The 18,772-nt window shown below is 47.4% G+C and overlaps 1 protein-coding gene across 3 annotated transcripts in view; it reads right to left on the bottom strand.

Annotated features, from left to right (window-relative positions):
• LOC142487973 (uncharacterized) overlaps positions 1-18,772 on the bottom strand; it is a 36,401-nt gene that overhangs the window by 8,602 nt on the left and 9,027 nt on the right. For 2 of the 3 annotated variants that reach the window (XM_075588211.1, XM_075588214.1), the window contains exons 2-3: positions 2,255-2,349; positions 45-171 (exon numbers count right to left, since the gene is read on the bottom strand). In XM_075588211.1, coding sequence (XP_075444326.1) covers positions 45-171; positions 2,255-2,349 — 222 coding nt within the window. The remainder of the gene's footprint in view (positions 1-44; positions 172-2,254; positions 2,350-18,772) is intronic. The other variant, XM_075588213.1, reaches the window with a different exon arrangement.

Below are 18,772 nucleotides of genomic sequence, written 5' to 3'. Positions count from 1 at the left end.
ACGCGGTCATTACTGAGGGGAAAGGATAGGAGAGGGGCCTTTACCTAACGAAACCATACACTCATAGTTATCCTTCATGACGCTCTTGTACAGCTCCTTCTGAGAGACGCTGAGATTCTTCCACTCACTCTGCGAGAAATAGACAGCTACGTCATCAAACGTCGGAGAGACCTGGGAGCGGAAAGAGGGGGATGAATGGAGAACAGGAGGACTAGTGCTAAAAGCATGATAACGGTCTACAGATAAGGACCATGTGGCCCAGACCATCGGCCTACCCAATGGTAACGCTTATACCCATGTGAAAGTCGAAGTGTAATGGTACTAGGCATTTTTCTTTATGGTGACCTCCTTTGGTCCCCCTGGAATTTGGAGATACATACTCACAAGGAACTTCAGGAGACAGTTCCTTCCCGAGGGTTTGAGCAGGGAGTCCTACCTGTATTTATATGTGTCACTTTTTCACTTACGTCACAGATAATTTGTTACACTTTTTGGTCACTGTGCATTATTTCACTTGTCTGCATGCGACAGACATATTGTATATGTGTTGCACTGTCTTGCATTGATTTATATCACTATATCATTCACTATTACTTGCTACACGTGGAATCTATTGAAGCGCCGATCCCAATCTCCTGTTGGGAGACTAGGCAATGAAGCACCACTTTTTCATTTACAAGGCAGCAGTTTTATTCACATACTTCTAGTACCAATTTCTTTTTAAATTCCTTCTAGGGATGGACGTGTTCAGAGTATTTATTTGGTGCTTATGCATAAAAGGCGCAATGCTGAACAGAATCCATTCTCAGCCATTCCACCACTATATCAGGTCCAGTTTATGGTTGCGGTTTCCTCTCCCAGAATCCTGTGCTTGTCTAATCTACACGGTTTATTGACTCCCAACTGACTTCAGAAGACTGGAATGAAAGATTCCATTCTGTCTGCCATGATGTTCTATCCCAGACATCAGGGACTTTCCTGCACTTCTAAGATTTGTAACCATGTATTATTTGTTTTAACTCTATGCCCAGGACATACTTGAAAACGAGAGGTAACTCTCAATGTATTACTTCCTGGTAAAACATTTAAATAAATAAAGAAGAGCGTTTAGGAGGGACCTGCAGGAATGTGAAGTAATTACTGGTGAAAGCGGCTTTAAAAAAAAAAAAAAATACTGTTAAACATTACGGGAAAAGCGCTTTGGGTATTATGTGGGCACATTCACGTTTCACATGGGTCCGCAACCCCGGCTTTTTACCATTATTTCTTCCAATACAGTGCTTCCGCTGCAGCCAGGGATTCTGGGTAATGACATGCAAATGAGCACACTGTCACCTTTTGCTTCAAATCCATTTTGACATGGGACCCCTATACATTTATGCTTGACGTATTAAACATCTCTTCAGCACAGCCTGGATTAAAGAAGTGCAGAGCCAGTAACCCTTCTCAGAGACAGCTTTCTCTAGCTTTTGGGTATTTTTTTTTAAAGATTTATATTTCAGTTTTGCTTTAAAATAGAAAAAAAAAGGAGAGCGTCTTTCTAAAATAACTTCCCCTTTTTCTTAAAAAAAAAAAAAAGTTAAGTGGAACTTTAAATTTGTAAATACAAAATGAGTGGTACTCCAGATCAATAAACATTCAAATCATTGCTATTCTGCACCCCCTAGTACCATCACACATCAACCACTGGGGATTGACCGTTTGAGTGTTCATTCACATGCTCACACGTTTTACATCCCATTTGATATATGAACCTCTCCCACGAATTTAGCGCACGTCTTCACTTCCCCTTTCTCACCCCCACCCCGCACCGTGCATCAGATAATAAGCGGTGTTAAGAAGGGGTTCCTTTCCCCAATGTTTAATGCGTTCTGTTTGTATAACTTGTTCACCTTATCGTTGATGGAGAGGATATCAAGGACCGTGAGATCTGCACTCATACCTTTCAGGAGACACTACCCATTTCTCTGGTTGAGTACCCATTCTACGTGGCTGCGAGTCATACTCTGCACTGCTGTATATTAGTGCGTTTGAACTCCTTTTGACCCATTTTTAATAAGCGGTCTTCAGCCATAACAAACCGTCCAGCGCTGGAAGGTCCCTTGCAGCCTATTCAAGTCAATGGTCTGCATGGTGTTGCCCAGCACTGGAAGCCGTCTCATGCAGAAGACTCCTTAGTAAATATGGGCCTATATCCTTTGCTTATGTAATCTTCCCTAGCAGGATTGCCAATACTTTCTACTGTTATTCTTACCTTTCTTTTCGGAAGCACTCCAGAGATATCTGCTTGCCTTTGTTGGGGTATTAAAACAAATGGCAGCTGGGTCCTCTCATGGAAGGAATGGGTGCCTGTGTGATTAAATGTGCATCACATGGTTTCTAATTAGAAAATAAACAAGGGTTTTAAGCCCGCCCCTCCCCACTTCCCAAGTCAGCAGGTCTTTTCCATTCTACTGGATATAGATCCAATGGTGGTTTTTCTCCCTCCTAATAGAGGTAAATGAGAATTTTAATCCTAATAGAGGTATATTAGTATTTTATCTGGTAGTGATAGTACCTGTGAACTGGGTCTGCCTTGTCGTGGCTCACAGGCTTACGATGCTTTGGCCAAAGGATTAAACTAAATTACCCTTTTTCAAGAGAATATATAAGTATTTTACTGTGTATTTTTGTCATATTGGATCTATGCATTGGGCTTCACTGTTGCTTGTTGTATGCATTTGCCACGCTCAGTAGCTCTCCTTTGTGACACTTGTATATATATATATAAATTTTTGGGGGCGCAGGTGTTCCTAAAATGAGCTTGCTGGGGTTGTGTGTGTTGTTAGAAAATAAACAATGCTGAATATCTCAGGGTTACACTCTATTTCTTAGGCTGAATCCCCAGTGGCCACAGCTGCATGGGAGGGGGCGCGGCCATGACGTTTTACCCTAGTTGCACTTCCATTGGTTGCCCGACAACCATGTGATCGCGTTGCCGCACGGGAGGGCAACGTTTTTGTCTTCCCTTCCAGCGGTCGCGCCATCGCGCTTTGTGCGCAAATCGCACACACGCCTACTGGGGCCTGCCCCATAGAGGCCTGAACTTGGTGTGTGTGGCACGCGTACAGCCGCGGACACCGGGGATTCGGCCTGAGAGACATTCCTACTCTTCTAATTTGTGTAAAAAAATACAATATATATATATATATATATATATATATACACACACACACACACACACACACACACACACACACACACACACACACACACACACACTAATATAAATATATTTATCAACATCTTGATAAAGGTCTACGTTGTTGACCCAAAAAAACAATTTTAACATAATAAAGGTGTCGGCGGATCAGCTCTAACCTTGGATCTGCATTAATATTTCTCATGATCCCGTATGGAAGTGGCAGTTCCCAAAAAGGCAAACGGTATTGGTTAACTTGAGAAGGACCAGCCAGGACTCCCGTATGGGACTAGTGCAGGGGTCGGCAACCTGCGCCTCTTCCCGCGGCTCTCGCAGGTGGCCACTCGCCAGCTGTTGCCTCTCTCACTGTGTGCTGCGGGGGGGGGGGGGGGCGCCCGGCCGGCACTGTTTAGGTCTCTATCTGCCGCTTGGCATCTCCCCAGATACTGGGCTGCCTCCTGCACAGTGCCACGCTGGGTCTCTCTGATGCCGACGTCACAGAGCGGCCCGGCGTGGGACAATGAGGAGGCATGCCAGCAGCTGGGGAGATGCCGGGTGACAAAAAGAGGCATAAGCAGCGCCGCCAGGGCCCCTCCCCCAGCACACAGTGAGAGAGAGAGGCAGCAGCTGGAGAGTGGCCACCCCCCCCTATACCCCCCAACGGCAGCAAACCCAGCCACCAGCAGCACCCCCCTCACAGCCACCGGCAGCACATTGAGGGAAAGAAGCAGCAGGACAGTGAGTGCAGGGAAGAGCCAGGCCCACAGCACGCATGCGTGCGTGTGATTTGTGCAAACAGAAAAACAATGGGAAACAAAATAAAGGGACTTATTGTGAGATGCATTTTATTCCCCCACATACTTTAATCAGGGAAAGGAAAAAAATAAGTTTGTCGTATGTTACTGCTTATACAGTTTATACCTATTAGTGTATGTACAGTATATGTATGTGTTAGTGGGGGTGTAATATTCATGCATGTGCTGTATGTTAATGCTTATACAGTATATACCTATTAGTGTATGTACAGTATATGTATGTGTTAGTGGGGGTGTAATATTCATGCATGTGCTGTATGTTAATGCTTATACAGTATATACCTATTAGTGTGTATGGTACAGTATATGTGTTAGTGGGGGTGTGATATTCATGCATGTACTGTATGTTAATGCTTATACAGTATATACCTATTATGTCCTGAAACGCGTCAAAGTCACCATGTACTTCGCCTGACCACTCAAATAAAACTTTTTTTACTTCAACTGGCTGCAGCCCCCGTTGTTTATTGAGCAGTGCACCGTCATTGGACCTCCGGGACCTCCCTCCTTCTTACCTATTAGTGTGTATAGTACAGTATATGTGTTAGTGGGGGTGTAATATTCATGCATGTGCTGTATGTTAATGCTTATACAGTATATACCTATTAGTGTGTATAGTACAGTATATGTATGTGTTAGTGGGGGTGTAATATTCATGCATGTGCTGTATGTTAATGCTTATACAGTATATACCTATTAGTGTGTGTACAGTACATGTATGTGTTAGTGGGGGTGTAATATTCATGCATGTGCTGTATGTTAATGCTTATACAGTATATATCTATTAGTGTGTATAGTACAGTATATGTGTTTGTGGGGGTGTAATATTCATGCATGTGCTGTATGTTAATGCTTATACAGTATATACCTATTAGTGTGTATAGTACAGTATATGTATGTGTTTGTGGGGGTGTAATATTCATGCATGTGCTGTATGTTAATGCTTATACAGTATATACCTATTAGTGTATGTACAGTAAATGTATGTGTTAGTGGGGGTGTAATATTCATGCATGTGCTGTATGTTAATGCTTATACAGTATATACCTATTAGTGTGTATAGTACAGTATATGTATGTGTTTGTGGGGGTGTTATATTCATGCATGTGCTGTATGTTAATGCTTATACAGTATATACCTATTAGTGTGTATAGTACAGTATATGTATGTGTTTGTGGGGGTGTTATATTCATGCATGTGCTGTATGTTAATGCTTATACAGTATATACCTATTAGTGTGTATAGTACAGTATATGTGTTAGTGGGGGTGTAATATTCATGCATGTGCTGTATGTTAATGCTTATACAGTATATACCTATGAGTGTGTATACAGTATATGTATGTGTGTGGGGGTGTCATATTCATGCATGTGCTGTATGTTAATGCTTATACAGTATGTACCTATTAGTGTATATAGTACAGTATATGTATGTGTTAGTGGGGGTGTAATATTCATGCATGTGTTGTATGTTAATGCTTATACAGTATATACCTATTAGTGTGTATACAGCAGGCCTGCACAACTTGTCAAGTGAGAAGGGTCGAACTGTTCCAAGGAATACAGATTCGGGCCGCACGAGTAAAATCATCATCATCTTCATCATCATCATTTCTCCCCCAGCACCTCATCATCATCCTCATATCTCCAGCACCCCTCAATCTCCCCCAGCACCCCTCATCATCCTCATATCTGCCCCAGCAACCCTCATCCTGATATATATCACCCCAGCATCCCTCATCAACATCCTCATATCTCCCCCAGCACCTCTCATATCCCCCCAGCACCCCTCATCATCTTCATCCTCATATTTCCCCCAGCACTCCTCATCATCTTCATATATCTCCCCCTGCACCTCATCAACGTTTGTGACTCCCCATCTCTCACACCCCCATCTCTCCCCCTCACCCATACACAATACTCACCCTCCACATCACACACAATACTCACCCTCCACATCACACACAATACTCACCCTCCACATCACACACAATACTCACCCTCCACATCACACACAATACTCACCCTCCACATCACACACAATACTCACCCTCCACATCACACACAATACTCACCCTCCACATCACACACAATACTCACCCTCCACATCACACACAATACTCACCCTCCACATCACACACAATACTCACCCTCCACATCACACACAATACTCACCCTCCACATCACACACAATACTCACCCTCCACATCACACACGATACTCACCCTCCACATCACACACAATACTCCCCCGCAGACCACACACATTCCACCCCCCCTGCATCTCACATCCCCCCTGCACCTCACATCACCCCTCCTGCACATCACCCCCCCCTGCACCTCACATCACCCCCCCGCACCTCACATCACCCCCCCGCACCTCACATCACCCCTCCTGCACATCACCCCCCCTGCACATCACCCCTCCCCTGCACCTCACATATCCCCTTGCACCTCACATATTCCCCTGCACATCCTCACCTCACATTACCCCCTGCACATCACATCACTCCCCTGCACCTCACATCACTCCCCTGCACTGCACATCACCCCCCCTGCACATCACCCCCCACCTCACAAATTCCCCTGCACCTCCTCACCTCACATTAACCCCTGCACCTCCCCTCACCCCCCTGCACCTCAGATCACGGCGGAGAGCAGGCAGGACTGCGCGCGCTCGCAAGCAGCGGGCACTGGAAGTGCCGCACTGCTAGAGCGTGCAGTCTTGAGAGCGGGCTGGGCTGGGCTCGGCTCCGGCGGCAAGAGCGGGCTCGGCTTGGGGAGAGAGCGGACTCGGGGGAGGGAGAGTGGACTCGGGGAGGGAGAGCAGACTCGGGGGAGGGAGGAGGGGGAAAGCGTGTTGTGCAGGCCTGGTGTACAGTATATGTATGTGTTTGTGGAGGTGTAATATTCATGCAGGTGTAAAACTCAACATGGCTAAAACAGAGCTCCTCATACTTCCTCCCAAACTTGGCCCTACTACCTCCTTCCACATAACTGTTGGAACTACGATCATTCACCCAGTAGCCCAAGCACGCTGCCTAGGGGTCACACTCGACTCCTCTCTCACATTCTCCTCTCACATTCAAAACATTTCTAAAACCTGTCGCTTTTTCCTCCGCAATATCACAAAGATACGCCCTTTCCTCTGTTGCTCGACTGCTAAAACTCTGACTCAGGCCCTCATTCTCTCACGTCTTGATTACTGTAACCTCCTGCTGTCCGCCCTTCCTGCCTCTCACCTGTCTCCCCTATAATCTATCCTAAATGCTGCTGCCAGAATCACTCTACTCTTTCCTAGATCTGTCTCAGCATCTCCCCTCATGAAATCCCTCTCCTGGCTTCCGATCAAATCCCGCATCTCACACTCCATTCTTCTCACTTTTAAAGCATTACATTCTTCTGCCCCTCCTTACATCTCAGCCCTAATTTCTCATTATGCACCATCCAGACTCTTGCGTTCTTCTCAAGGATGTATTCTTTCTACCCCCTTTGTATCTAAAGCCCTCTCCCGCCTTAATCCTTTTTCACTGACTGCCCCACACCTCTGGAATGCCCTTCCCCTCAATACCCGACTAGCACCCTCTCTATCCACCTTTAAGACCCACCTTAAGACACACTTGCTTAAAGAAGCATATGAATAGCACTGTGGATATTCTGAACACATGACACATAAAGCTTGGCCCCCTGCAGACGCACTTACCAGAACTCCCTCCTCCTGTCTCTGTACGTTCTCCCTACCTACCAATTAAGACTGTAAGCTCCTCGAGGCAGGGACTCCTCTTCCTTAATGTTACTTTTATGTCTAAAGCACTTATTCCCATGATCTGTTATTTATATTATCTGTTATTTATTTGATTACCACGTGTATTACTGCTGTGAAGCGCTATGTACATTAATGGCGCTATATAAATAAAGACATACAATACAATACAATGTGCTGTATGTTAATGCTTACACAGTATATACCTATTAGTGTGTATAGTACAGTATATGTATGTTAATGCTTATACAGTATAAACCTATTAGTGTGTATAGTACAGTATATGTATGTTAATGCTTATACAGTATATACCCATTAGTGTGTATAGTACAGTATATGTATGTGTTTGTGGAGGTGTAATATTCATGCATGTGCTGTGGCTCTTCTTCCTTGAAAGGTTGCAGACCCCTGGCCTAGTGTAACCGGGGTAGTATCAATGATAATCCCGAAGCAACAAAGGGCGGGCCGGGTGGCACAACTAATTAGAGCAACTAAGTCAATATACCTCAATGTGAGTGTTAAGAGTTGGGCACTAATGGAAGCGCTGTATTCATGTCTGTCTGCTATAAAAACACAATACAACGCTGTCAATAAGTGTAGGGGCGGCGGCTCCTGTGCTAGGGGACACCAATAAGAGTTGTACTACAAAAATTCCTGACACCCATTATACATCCTTGCTACCTCATCGCCCAGCAGCCTGACGCCAGCACCCACCCTGAATCATGGTAATCCATGCTGAGTAGCCAATGTTTAGAGACAGAGAGAGAGAGACACACACAGAGACAGAGAGAATACTGCAGCCAGCACTCCAAAGGTAAGAAGCATAAGCATGTAGGTGCATGTTCCATAGAAAATTGAATAAAAATACGATACCGTTGTTTAGACGCAATCTGGAAACAGCACTCAAGTAGTGAAGGTATAAGGTTTGTATTATAAGGCAAAACAAGGCACAATATACCAATGTTTCGGTCCCCAAAACGGGCACCACCCTGAGAAAGGTCCCGTTTTGGGGACCGAAACGTCGGTATATTGTGCCTTGTTTTGCCTTATAATGCAAACCTTATACTTTCACTACTTGAGTGCTATTTCCGGATTTCGTCTAAACAACGGTATTGTGTGTATATATATATATATATATATATATATATATATATATATATATATATACATATACATATATATATATATATTAAAAACTAGCTGAGACCCGGCGTTGCACGTAAGTTAAATTTCCCACTCCCTCCTCTCCCCCTATTTCTGTGCTCCCCCTCTTTCTCTCCCCCCCCCCCAGAGGGAGGGAGGGACAGTGGACAGGAGGGGGGGGACAGTGGACAGGAGGGGGGGGGACAGTGGACAGGAGGGGGGGGCAGTGGACAGGAGGGGGGGCAGTGGACAGGAGGGGGGGGGACAGTGGACAGAAGTGGGGGCAGTGGACAGGAGGGGTGGGACAGTGGACAGGAGGGGGGGACAGTGGACAGGAAGGGGGGGGACAGTGGACTGGAGGGGGGGTGACAGTGGACTGGAGGGGGGGGGACAGTGGACAGGAGGGGGTGGGAACAGTGGACAGGAGGGGGTGGGGACAGTGGACAGGAGGGGGGGTGGACAGTGGACAGGAGGGGGGTACACAGTGTCACACACACAGTATCACACACACACACACACACACACTGTTACACGTCTCAGTCCCGTGCGGCGCTCAGCGGCGGCTTTCTCGGGCGCAGGCCCCGCCCCCCGCAGTTCCGTGCGGTGCCGCACCCTACGGGTGAGGGGGGTGGTGTGGTACGGATGAGGGGGGTGGTGTGGACGGGTGAGGGGGGTGGTGTGGACGGGTGAGGGGGGGTGGTACGGGTGAGCTGCCCCCTCCCCCTCCCGGCCGTCCGTTCGTTCCGCCGCTTGGTCCTGGCCGGTTGTGGCGGGAGGCACCGGGGTATGGGAGGGGAGGCGGGAGGTGGTGTGTGGTGGTGTGTGTGGTGCTGTGTGGAGGGGAGGCTGGAGGCGCAGGGGTGAGGCGGCGGTTTGGGCGGTAGGTGGTGTGTGTGCGGCAGTTGGGTGAGGTGGCAGTTGGGTGACGTCATAGAGCTACCAATCTGATTGGCCATAGGCAGGACCAATCAGATTCACCACATGTCGTTTCAACCCCACAAATTTCGATTTTATATATTAAGATGAGTAGACGATACCGTTCACATACACATACACACAGTATATTATGGATGCGCATAGTTAAGGTTTGAACGAGACTAAGGCCTGGGACATAGTACGGTGAGCCTTGCTGAGCCGCGCTGAGCAGATGCACTTACCCCCTGCATCTGTCATCAGCGCGGCTTTAGCAGCCGCTTCCGCATGCGTGCGGAAGCTCAGATATTTTGGAGAGACAGGCAAATTTAAAATTTGCCGCTCAGGGGAGCGGTCACATGACCGCTCACATCCAATGGGAGCGAGGGACTAGCCCCGCCTCCCGCCACCAAAGCGCGCTCACTGCCTCGGCAGCCAGGACACAAAAAAGCTCCAGTTTGAGCAGGCGAGGCAGAGCAGGAGAGCGGATTAGCGCGGCCCGAGGCCTTATATTATAACGCTCCTTTTTCGGTTGCTCATAACTCTCTTAAAAATTCACCAATCCGTCTCGAGGAATCTATGAACTATTTCATAGTGAAATATATGAATGAAACTGATGACTCACTCACCGATGACATCACAAATGGCATATTCCCTTCGTTAGGTAGTAATATATATATATATATATATATATATATCGTTAGGTAGTAATATATATATCGTTAGGTAGTAATATATATATATATATATATATATATATATATATATATATATATATATATATATATATATATATATATATATATATATATATTATCATGTTTCCTCCCCCTCCCGGGAGAACATGGTCCGGCTACTGCTAAGGATAGTGCTGATGACCTGTGCTGGTACAGGAGAGCTGAGGTACAGCGATGTTGTGGTGGAAGACAGGCAGACTTTTGTGAATTCCTATGGTTCTTCTGTTCTGGGTGACAGCGCCTCCAAACATAGGGGGCTTCAGCAGTGCCGAAGGGGGTTCCCGCTATGCCACTGCGATGTTGTTACAGCGAATGCTCCAATTGATAAGGTTGATCCCTGGCTTCTGGATAGTACTCGCCTGCGGGTAACGGTGAGGCCTCTCTCTGGATTAGTTTAGTGCCTCAGCCCATGAGGGACTGAGCACATGTCTCACTCCCAGCTGAAGGAGATATCAGAACTCCTACCCCATGAAGGGATAGGCTGGAACCCCAATTCCAGACTTTGACAGACTCTGACTCAAGGCCCCAACCCTAAGCGGCTGAACTTCATTCTATAATTTAGACACTTCCTTCCTGTAGCTCAAAGAGGGAGGGCTCATTGTCTGCACCACCACTCCTGTCACTCAAGAAGTCAGCATGAGGAGGGGAAAAACCCCATTGGATAACCTGTCACTGTCTGGATAGATGGGGGCGAAATGTGAAACGGAAGTGATGTCACGTAATGGACGCCGCTCCGCTCCGCTCACACGTCCCCTGTCACGTGGCGGCGGCGGCAAAAGCCGCCGGCGCCGCTCCTAATCACCGCCGCACCCCTCACCCTCCCACACACCCCACACCCGTTTGCTCACATATGCGGCGGCGATAGCCCCCGCTCCTAACTGCCGCTGTTCCGCCGCCTGCTGCCATGCCGCGCATGCGCAGTTGTGATGGCGCCGCTGACGGACGCCACACATGCGCAGAAGCGGCTGGCAGCGGCGTCGTTCCCCCCACACGCTCCTAACTGACGTGGGCGTTCGCGGGCCACCTGCAGGAAGCAGTGGCACACGGCGCAACCCGCGCGGCACAGGGGCTCGGCGCCGGCTCCTGCTGCTGGAAGAAAGGGCGGGCCGGGCAGCGGACGGGTAATCTCGCCCGCGGCCGGTCACTCATGCCCGTGCCGGGCGCATGTACCCGGGGGGGGGGGGGGGGACACACACTGACTGACCCCCACACAGACCCACACACACACACTGACTGACCCCCACACACACTGACTGACCCCCACACAGACCCCCACACACTGACTGACCTCCACACAGACCCCCCCACACACACACCCCCACACACACACCCCCACACACACACTGACTGACCCCCACAAAGACCCCCACACACTGACCACCACACACTGACTGACCCCCACACAGACCCACACACACACACTGACTGACCCACACACAGACCCCCACACACACACTGACTGACTCCCACACACACACACTGACCCCCACACACACTGACTTACCCCCACACACACACTGACTGACCCCCACACAGACCTCTACACACACACTGACTGACCCCCACACACACACTGACTGACCCCCACACAGACCCCCACAAACACTGACTGACCCCCACACACACACTGACTGACCCCCACACAGACCCCCCACACACACACTGACTGACTCCCACACAGACCCCCACACACACACACTGACTGACCCCCACACAGACCCCCACACACACACTGACAGACCCCCACACAGACTCACATACACACACAGACTGACCCCCACACAGACTCACATACACACACAGACTGACCCCCACACAGACTGACCCCCACACACACTGACTGACCCCCACACACACACTGACTGACCCCCACACAGACCCCCCACACCCACACTGACTGACACCCACACAGACCCCCCCACACACACACTGACTGACCCCCACACACACACACTGATTGCCCACCACACAGACCCCCACACACACACTGACTGACCAACACACAGACTCACATACACACACTGACTCACATACAGTACACACACTGACTCACATACACACACTGACTGACACACTGACTGACACACATACACACACACACTGACTGACACACATACACACACACTGACTGACACACATACACACACACTGACTGACACACATACACACACACACACACACTGACTGACTGACTGACACACATACACACACACACACACACACACACACACACACAGACTGACTGACACACACACACACACTGACTGACACACATACACACACACACACACACACACACATACTGACTGACACACACTGACTGACTGACTTACAAATACACTGACTGACAAACATACACACACAAAGACACACACACTGACTGACACACATACACACACACACTGACACACATATTCACACTCAGTGCAAATAGCTAATACAGGGGATGTGTGCCGAGCACGCGCATTATAAGTCAAATGTATTTGCGTTTTGTCAATGAAATTGTATTTTGATTTTTAATTAAAACATCACCAATACAAATACAATTTCTGTGACAAAAGTCAAAGAAGTTTCACTTACTATGCGCGTGCACAGCACACACAGCTTTTTATTATTAATATAATAAAATATTAATTGCTCTCCATGCAAGACTATAATCTCAGCTGATATGGAACTAATTGCATTGTCTTCACCCACAGGTATGTTTAACTCATTGAATCCCTCCATATAGGACTCACCCCCACCCTGTCTGTATTAGTTCTCTGGTATGTTTTGAATAGCAACTTTGTTAATTGTGTGCTCTTAATTGTCTAGCTTGTAACAGGCATATTTATTGGGGGGAGGTCATGTGACAGATGAATAAATCTGAAATCACTTAAGGGAAGCATTACTGGGTTAAGAATTGACTTTTAAGAGTGGGGCATTTTTAAGTGGGTAATGTAGTTAGACAGTAGTTGGTCTAGAGGTGGACTGGAGACTGGATCTTTCTGCAAACTCATCTACACAAGGCAACAAACAGTGATCTTATTTGACCACACAATTATGCCATGCTTGTTAGCCTGCACAATTAACCCCCCATATACACTTTATTTACTGCAGCCTCTCACAACACTTGATTGCACACAACTGCCTCTCCCATCCTCCTCCCCCCGCCCCCCCCAAAAAAATCCCTCTGCAAACCTTGAACAGACCCTAGCATTGCAAATACAGCCAAACATTTTGGCAAGGAAAATGCACACCTCTGCTGTTTACTCTGTACACACTCACTTGGCTCACAATAGCTTCATGCAACATTACCTACCTTTGTGATCATGAACTTGCTACTTATTTCAACTATGTCCTTTATTGTGACCACATGGAAATGTTACTCTATCCAATGCAAACTCCTCCCTTCTGGCCTACACCCAATATCATCATACACCCTTGATTACTCAAAGCTTTGCATTATCTACTGAATGTTGGTGGAGAACTCTGAAAACCAGCGCACCAACCACTACTCATTCTAATGGCAAACACCACAAATGTACAACTTGCAAACAACTACTCAAATTTCTCATTTATACTGTTACTCTCTTTAGCAGGTGATATGGAACTTAACCCAGGCCCTCTACTTTCAACTCTGTCCCATACCCCTGAGAATACCCCTTACAAATTCCAAAAAGGGATGTCGCCCATATAAATATCCGGAGCCTGCTGCCCAAACTGGGTGAACTAAGGGCATGGTGCTTTATGCATAAACTCAAAGTCATCATTATCACAGAAACATGGCTGACTCCTAAAACCCTTGATGCTTATATCACCATTTCTAGGAAAGACATGTCACAAAGAGGAGGAGGGTTGTTTTTTTATATTGCAGACAACTTACAATTTATGCTCCTAAATTGCTCCTAAAGCCCAAGCCCAACCTCGTTTGAATTCCTAGTTGGCAAAATCTGCCTCCCCTTTTCTAAGCCTGTTCTTATTGCTGGCATCTACCGCCCCCCTAAAGCCCCACTACTGTCCCTGACTGATATCACCCAGTTTCTTGGCTCAATTTCCTCTCAGAATGAGAAGAGTCAGCTGCTATTTTTTGGGGATTTCAGCTACAATTGGCTCGACCCTAAAAACAAGAAAATCCAGATACTCAAGTCACTTAACCTGACGCAATTAATTTATCAACCCACACGCACAAACCTAAAATCTCACAACCACTCCTTGCTAGACTGGATTCCCAGAGAATCCAATCCTCTGACATTCTACCTGACATTTTCAGTGACCATGCAATAGTGTACTGTATAAGGAAAATCATATCAACCCAATCAAGCCCTAAAGTTCTACTCACGTGAACATTTAGAGACTTTAACCCACAACAGTTTCTGGCTGACCTTACCAGCTGCCCTTGGTACAGAATCGACTTAATTCCTGACCCCGATTCCGCACTCTACTATTTCCAATCCGAGTTCTTAAAACTCTGTGGGACCCATGCTCCACTACGCAGAATAAGAGTATGGGGGGCCCACCTTCCATGGGTAACAACCAACCTTATATCGCTCTACCATCTTAGGGATGGATTGTGGAAAAGCTACAAAGTAACTGGCACTACCAAGGATCTTAATAACTACAGATGCCTGCGGAATATGTGCACAAGGCAAACAAGGCATGCAAAAGCACAATATTACTCTGACAATCTCCTCCAGAATACATAAAATTCAGGTAACTTCTGGAAGGTTATGAACAATATATTCCAGCCTTCTAGACATCAACAACCAAGTAATATTATTAAGGAGGATAATACTCTGACAAATCCCTCTGACATTGCAAATGCATTCAATGAATACTTTGTGGGGTATACTACTAAAGTATTAGTGGAACGCAACCAGAACTACAAACATGAACCTCATTCTGAGAGTACCGCCATAGCCCCACCCTCTCCCAACAGTGCTCACAATTTTCAATTTGTCCCAGTATCTGAAGAGGAGATTACACAAGTGCTCCTGAAATTAAAACTAAGCAGCAAATGTGGACCTGACCTACTGCAATCTAAGTTCCTACAACTTGGTGCCCCAGCCATTGCCAAACCGCTTGCTTCCCTAACTCTATTTTGTCTTCAGGCCACATCCCTAAGACCTGGAAAACTGACAGAGTTGTCCCAATCTTCAAAAGTGGGGACAAAAACACTATCTCAAACTACAGGCCAATCGCTCTTATCCCAATACTATCCAAAGTCATGGAAAAATGTGTTCACTCCCAATTAAGCGATTACTATACCAAGACAAATTTCCCTAACCAATTCCAATTTGGCTTTCACCCCAAACACTCCATGGTAACTACCCTGCTAAAGGTTTGCAATGAGATCCAGTGTGGAATGGAACGGGGACAACTCACTGGTGCAATATTCCTAGATTTTGCAAAGGCTTTTGATACTGTTGATCATGTTATCTTGTTAAACAAACTGCAGTGCTCTGAAATAGGGAAACATGCTTTAAACTGGTTTCATTCCTACTTATCAGGTAGATCCCAACATGTGTCAATCTCGGGCACCAACTCCAACCCCCTGGATATCACCTGCAGTGTACCCAAGGCTCTGTTCTGGGGCCCCTACTCTTCTCAGTGTTCATCAATGATCTTCCCACAGCTTGTAAGGGAGCCTCAATACACATGTATGCAGATGACACCATTTTATATGCACACAGCCATAGCCTCTCCGACCTTGAACACATACTTCAATCTGACTTTGAGACTTGAAAATTGGATTTCCCAAAACAAACTGTTTTTAAACGCTGACAAGACTGGAACAATGGTATTTGGGACCAAGGCTAAATTTCTAAGGGTTCCTATGAATGAGCTCCTGTTACTAGTTTCAAATGTTTGGGCAAATGGTTTGACTCCGATTTAACATTTGGGTTGCACATTGATACCCTGACATCCAAAACCTATGCCAAACTAGGTGTACTTTACATGAACAAATCCTCACTAAGTCTTCTAGTCAGAAAGCGTATCGCATAGCAGATGCCAATGCCAATTATAGACTATGGAGACATAATACAGTATATGGCACAGCACCCCAAACGTACCTTGGCAAACTTGATACCCTCTACAACTCACTATGCCTCTTTGCCCTCCAATGCAACTACAACACACATCACTGCGAAATACTCAAAGAACTAGATTGGTCATCACTTGAGTCTAGGCGCAAAGTTAATCTTTCCTGTCTTGCCATCAAATACTATCTGGGCAACCTACCCATCTATCTGAACAAGCTCCTCACCCCGACCACATGCAGCACCTATCATCTGACTCCAAAAGACTGTTCATGATCCCAAGGTTCAGCAAAGTATCCGGCCGCTCCTCCTCCTCTTACCGTGCACCCCAAAACTGGAATCTACCGTAGACACTCAGCCACCACCAGTCTAAGTTCTTTCAGTACTAAAGCTGTCTCACATTTAATCTGGTCTGTAACTGTTACATACGCCTATAACATATAGGATCTCTTACTGTGCATGCAATGTCTTGTATACTATGTATAACTCTGTTCACTTAATGTAACTATGTATTTGTAACCGTGTATTATTTGTCATCATAAGGCGCTGTCCGCGCTGCACGCGTGTCTGCCAGGCTGGCGGCGCGTGCAGCTCTACTCCCTGATCTGCAGTGAGCTGCAGGGGGAAAGATGGAGGGGGGGGGAGGAGGGAAGGTGACGGGGGAGTGGCAGGGGCGTGGTCATGACATCACCCGGCAGGTTCGCCCTCATTGGCTGAACAGCCGGGGGCGTGGCCTAGCGCTCTGTCGCTAGTCCCCTCACAATTTTCTTGCAGGCTGGAAAAACTCACTGTGCAGTGGGCCCGGCCCCACTGAGGGGCGGCTCTTGTCCCCGCAGCGCCTGCTGCATTATGGAATTAGTTAAGTAGCACACTAAAGACTACTACTATAGCCCCACTCCGACCAGCACTGAAAACTGTTCATTCCTCCAAAGCTATCACAACCAGGGCCGCCGACAGGGGGGGGGGAGAGCCGGGATGTGTTCCAGGCTGCAGGGGGCCCGGCCCGCCAGCACTGGACGTTGGGCATGGCTATGCCCAACTTCTACACCCAGCTGCCAGGCCCTGGCTCTCCCCAACTGCTGCAGGCCCCTCTCTGCCAGGCCTTTCTCCCTGTCATTCTCCTTCCCGCCTCTCTGATACTCTCTCCCCTTCCCTCTCTGACACTATCGCCCTCCCCCCCCCCCCCCACTGTTATTCTCCTCTTCCCCTCATTTTCTCTCCGTCACTCTCCCTCATTTTCTCTCCTCTCTCTGTCACTCACCTCCCCCCCCCCCCCCACCTCATTCTCTCTCCTCCTGAAACACACACACACACACACACATACAAACACACAAACGCACGCAGGACAGCCACAGAAAAAAAAAGACACACACACACCAGAACAGAGCAGAACACACAGTGACAGACACCACTCTGGTCCATGCTGTGTCCTCCTTAGCTTTGCCCCATCCCCAGGCTCCTTACACCTCCTCCTGCCCATCTCTCTTCCTGCTCAGGGAAATCCCCCTGCAGTGTTAGAAATCTGTCCCCCAAAAAATTCTGCCACCCAAGGCGGACGCCTAGTTGGCTTAATGGTTGAACCGGACCTGGGTGAAGTATTCAAAAGGAACTTCACTTCCAACTCTTCAACGGTAAGAACTTGGCTTTCAAAATGTTCTGAGAAATGTAACTAAATCTACAATTGACCTTTCTAAGCTGCTGTGTAACCTCCAGTGCTACACGCCCTCCCAGGCCTGATTTATACACCTGCTCTTCTTATTCTCCAATACCTGGGACCTCTCTCCTACCTCTCTCCTACCTCTCTCTCTCTCTCTCTGCGTCTCATTATACCCTCCCCATTACTTTTCCTGTTAGCCGTTTCCTCCCTCCTTTGGAAACTTTTCTGTCCTCTCCATCTTCCTCCCACTCTCCTCCTATCCACGTCTTAATCTCTCCGCCACCTATGCACACATCTCTTTCCCAACAACATCTACACCCCTCAATAAAAAGCACCCCCCACAAATTCTCTTCTCACCACCTCTCTACTCCTTCTTGCTGCTGGAGAGATTTCTCCTAATCCTGGACTCAGCCATGTACACACCTGCTCTGCCTCCCTCCCTGCTAATGGTGTTAACCCATCTAATTTAATACCGGCCAACCATGAAAAGCCTGCACTCTTGGCCACTGTCCCACACCCAGTCACTCCCACCAACCATTGTGCCCA

This window comes from Ascaphus truei, chromosome 2 (genome assembly GCF_040206685.1).
Source record: "Ascaphus truei isolate aAscTru1 chromosome 2, aAscTru1.hap1, whole genome shotgun sequence".
Lineage (NCBI taxonomy): Eukaryota > Metazoa > Chordata > Amphibia > Anura > Ascaphidae > Ascaphus > Ascaphus truei.
This window is presented reverse-complemented; position numbering and strand designations above follow the sequence as displayed.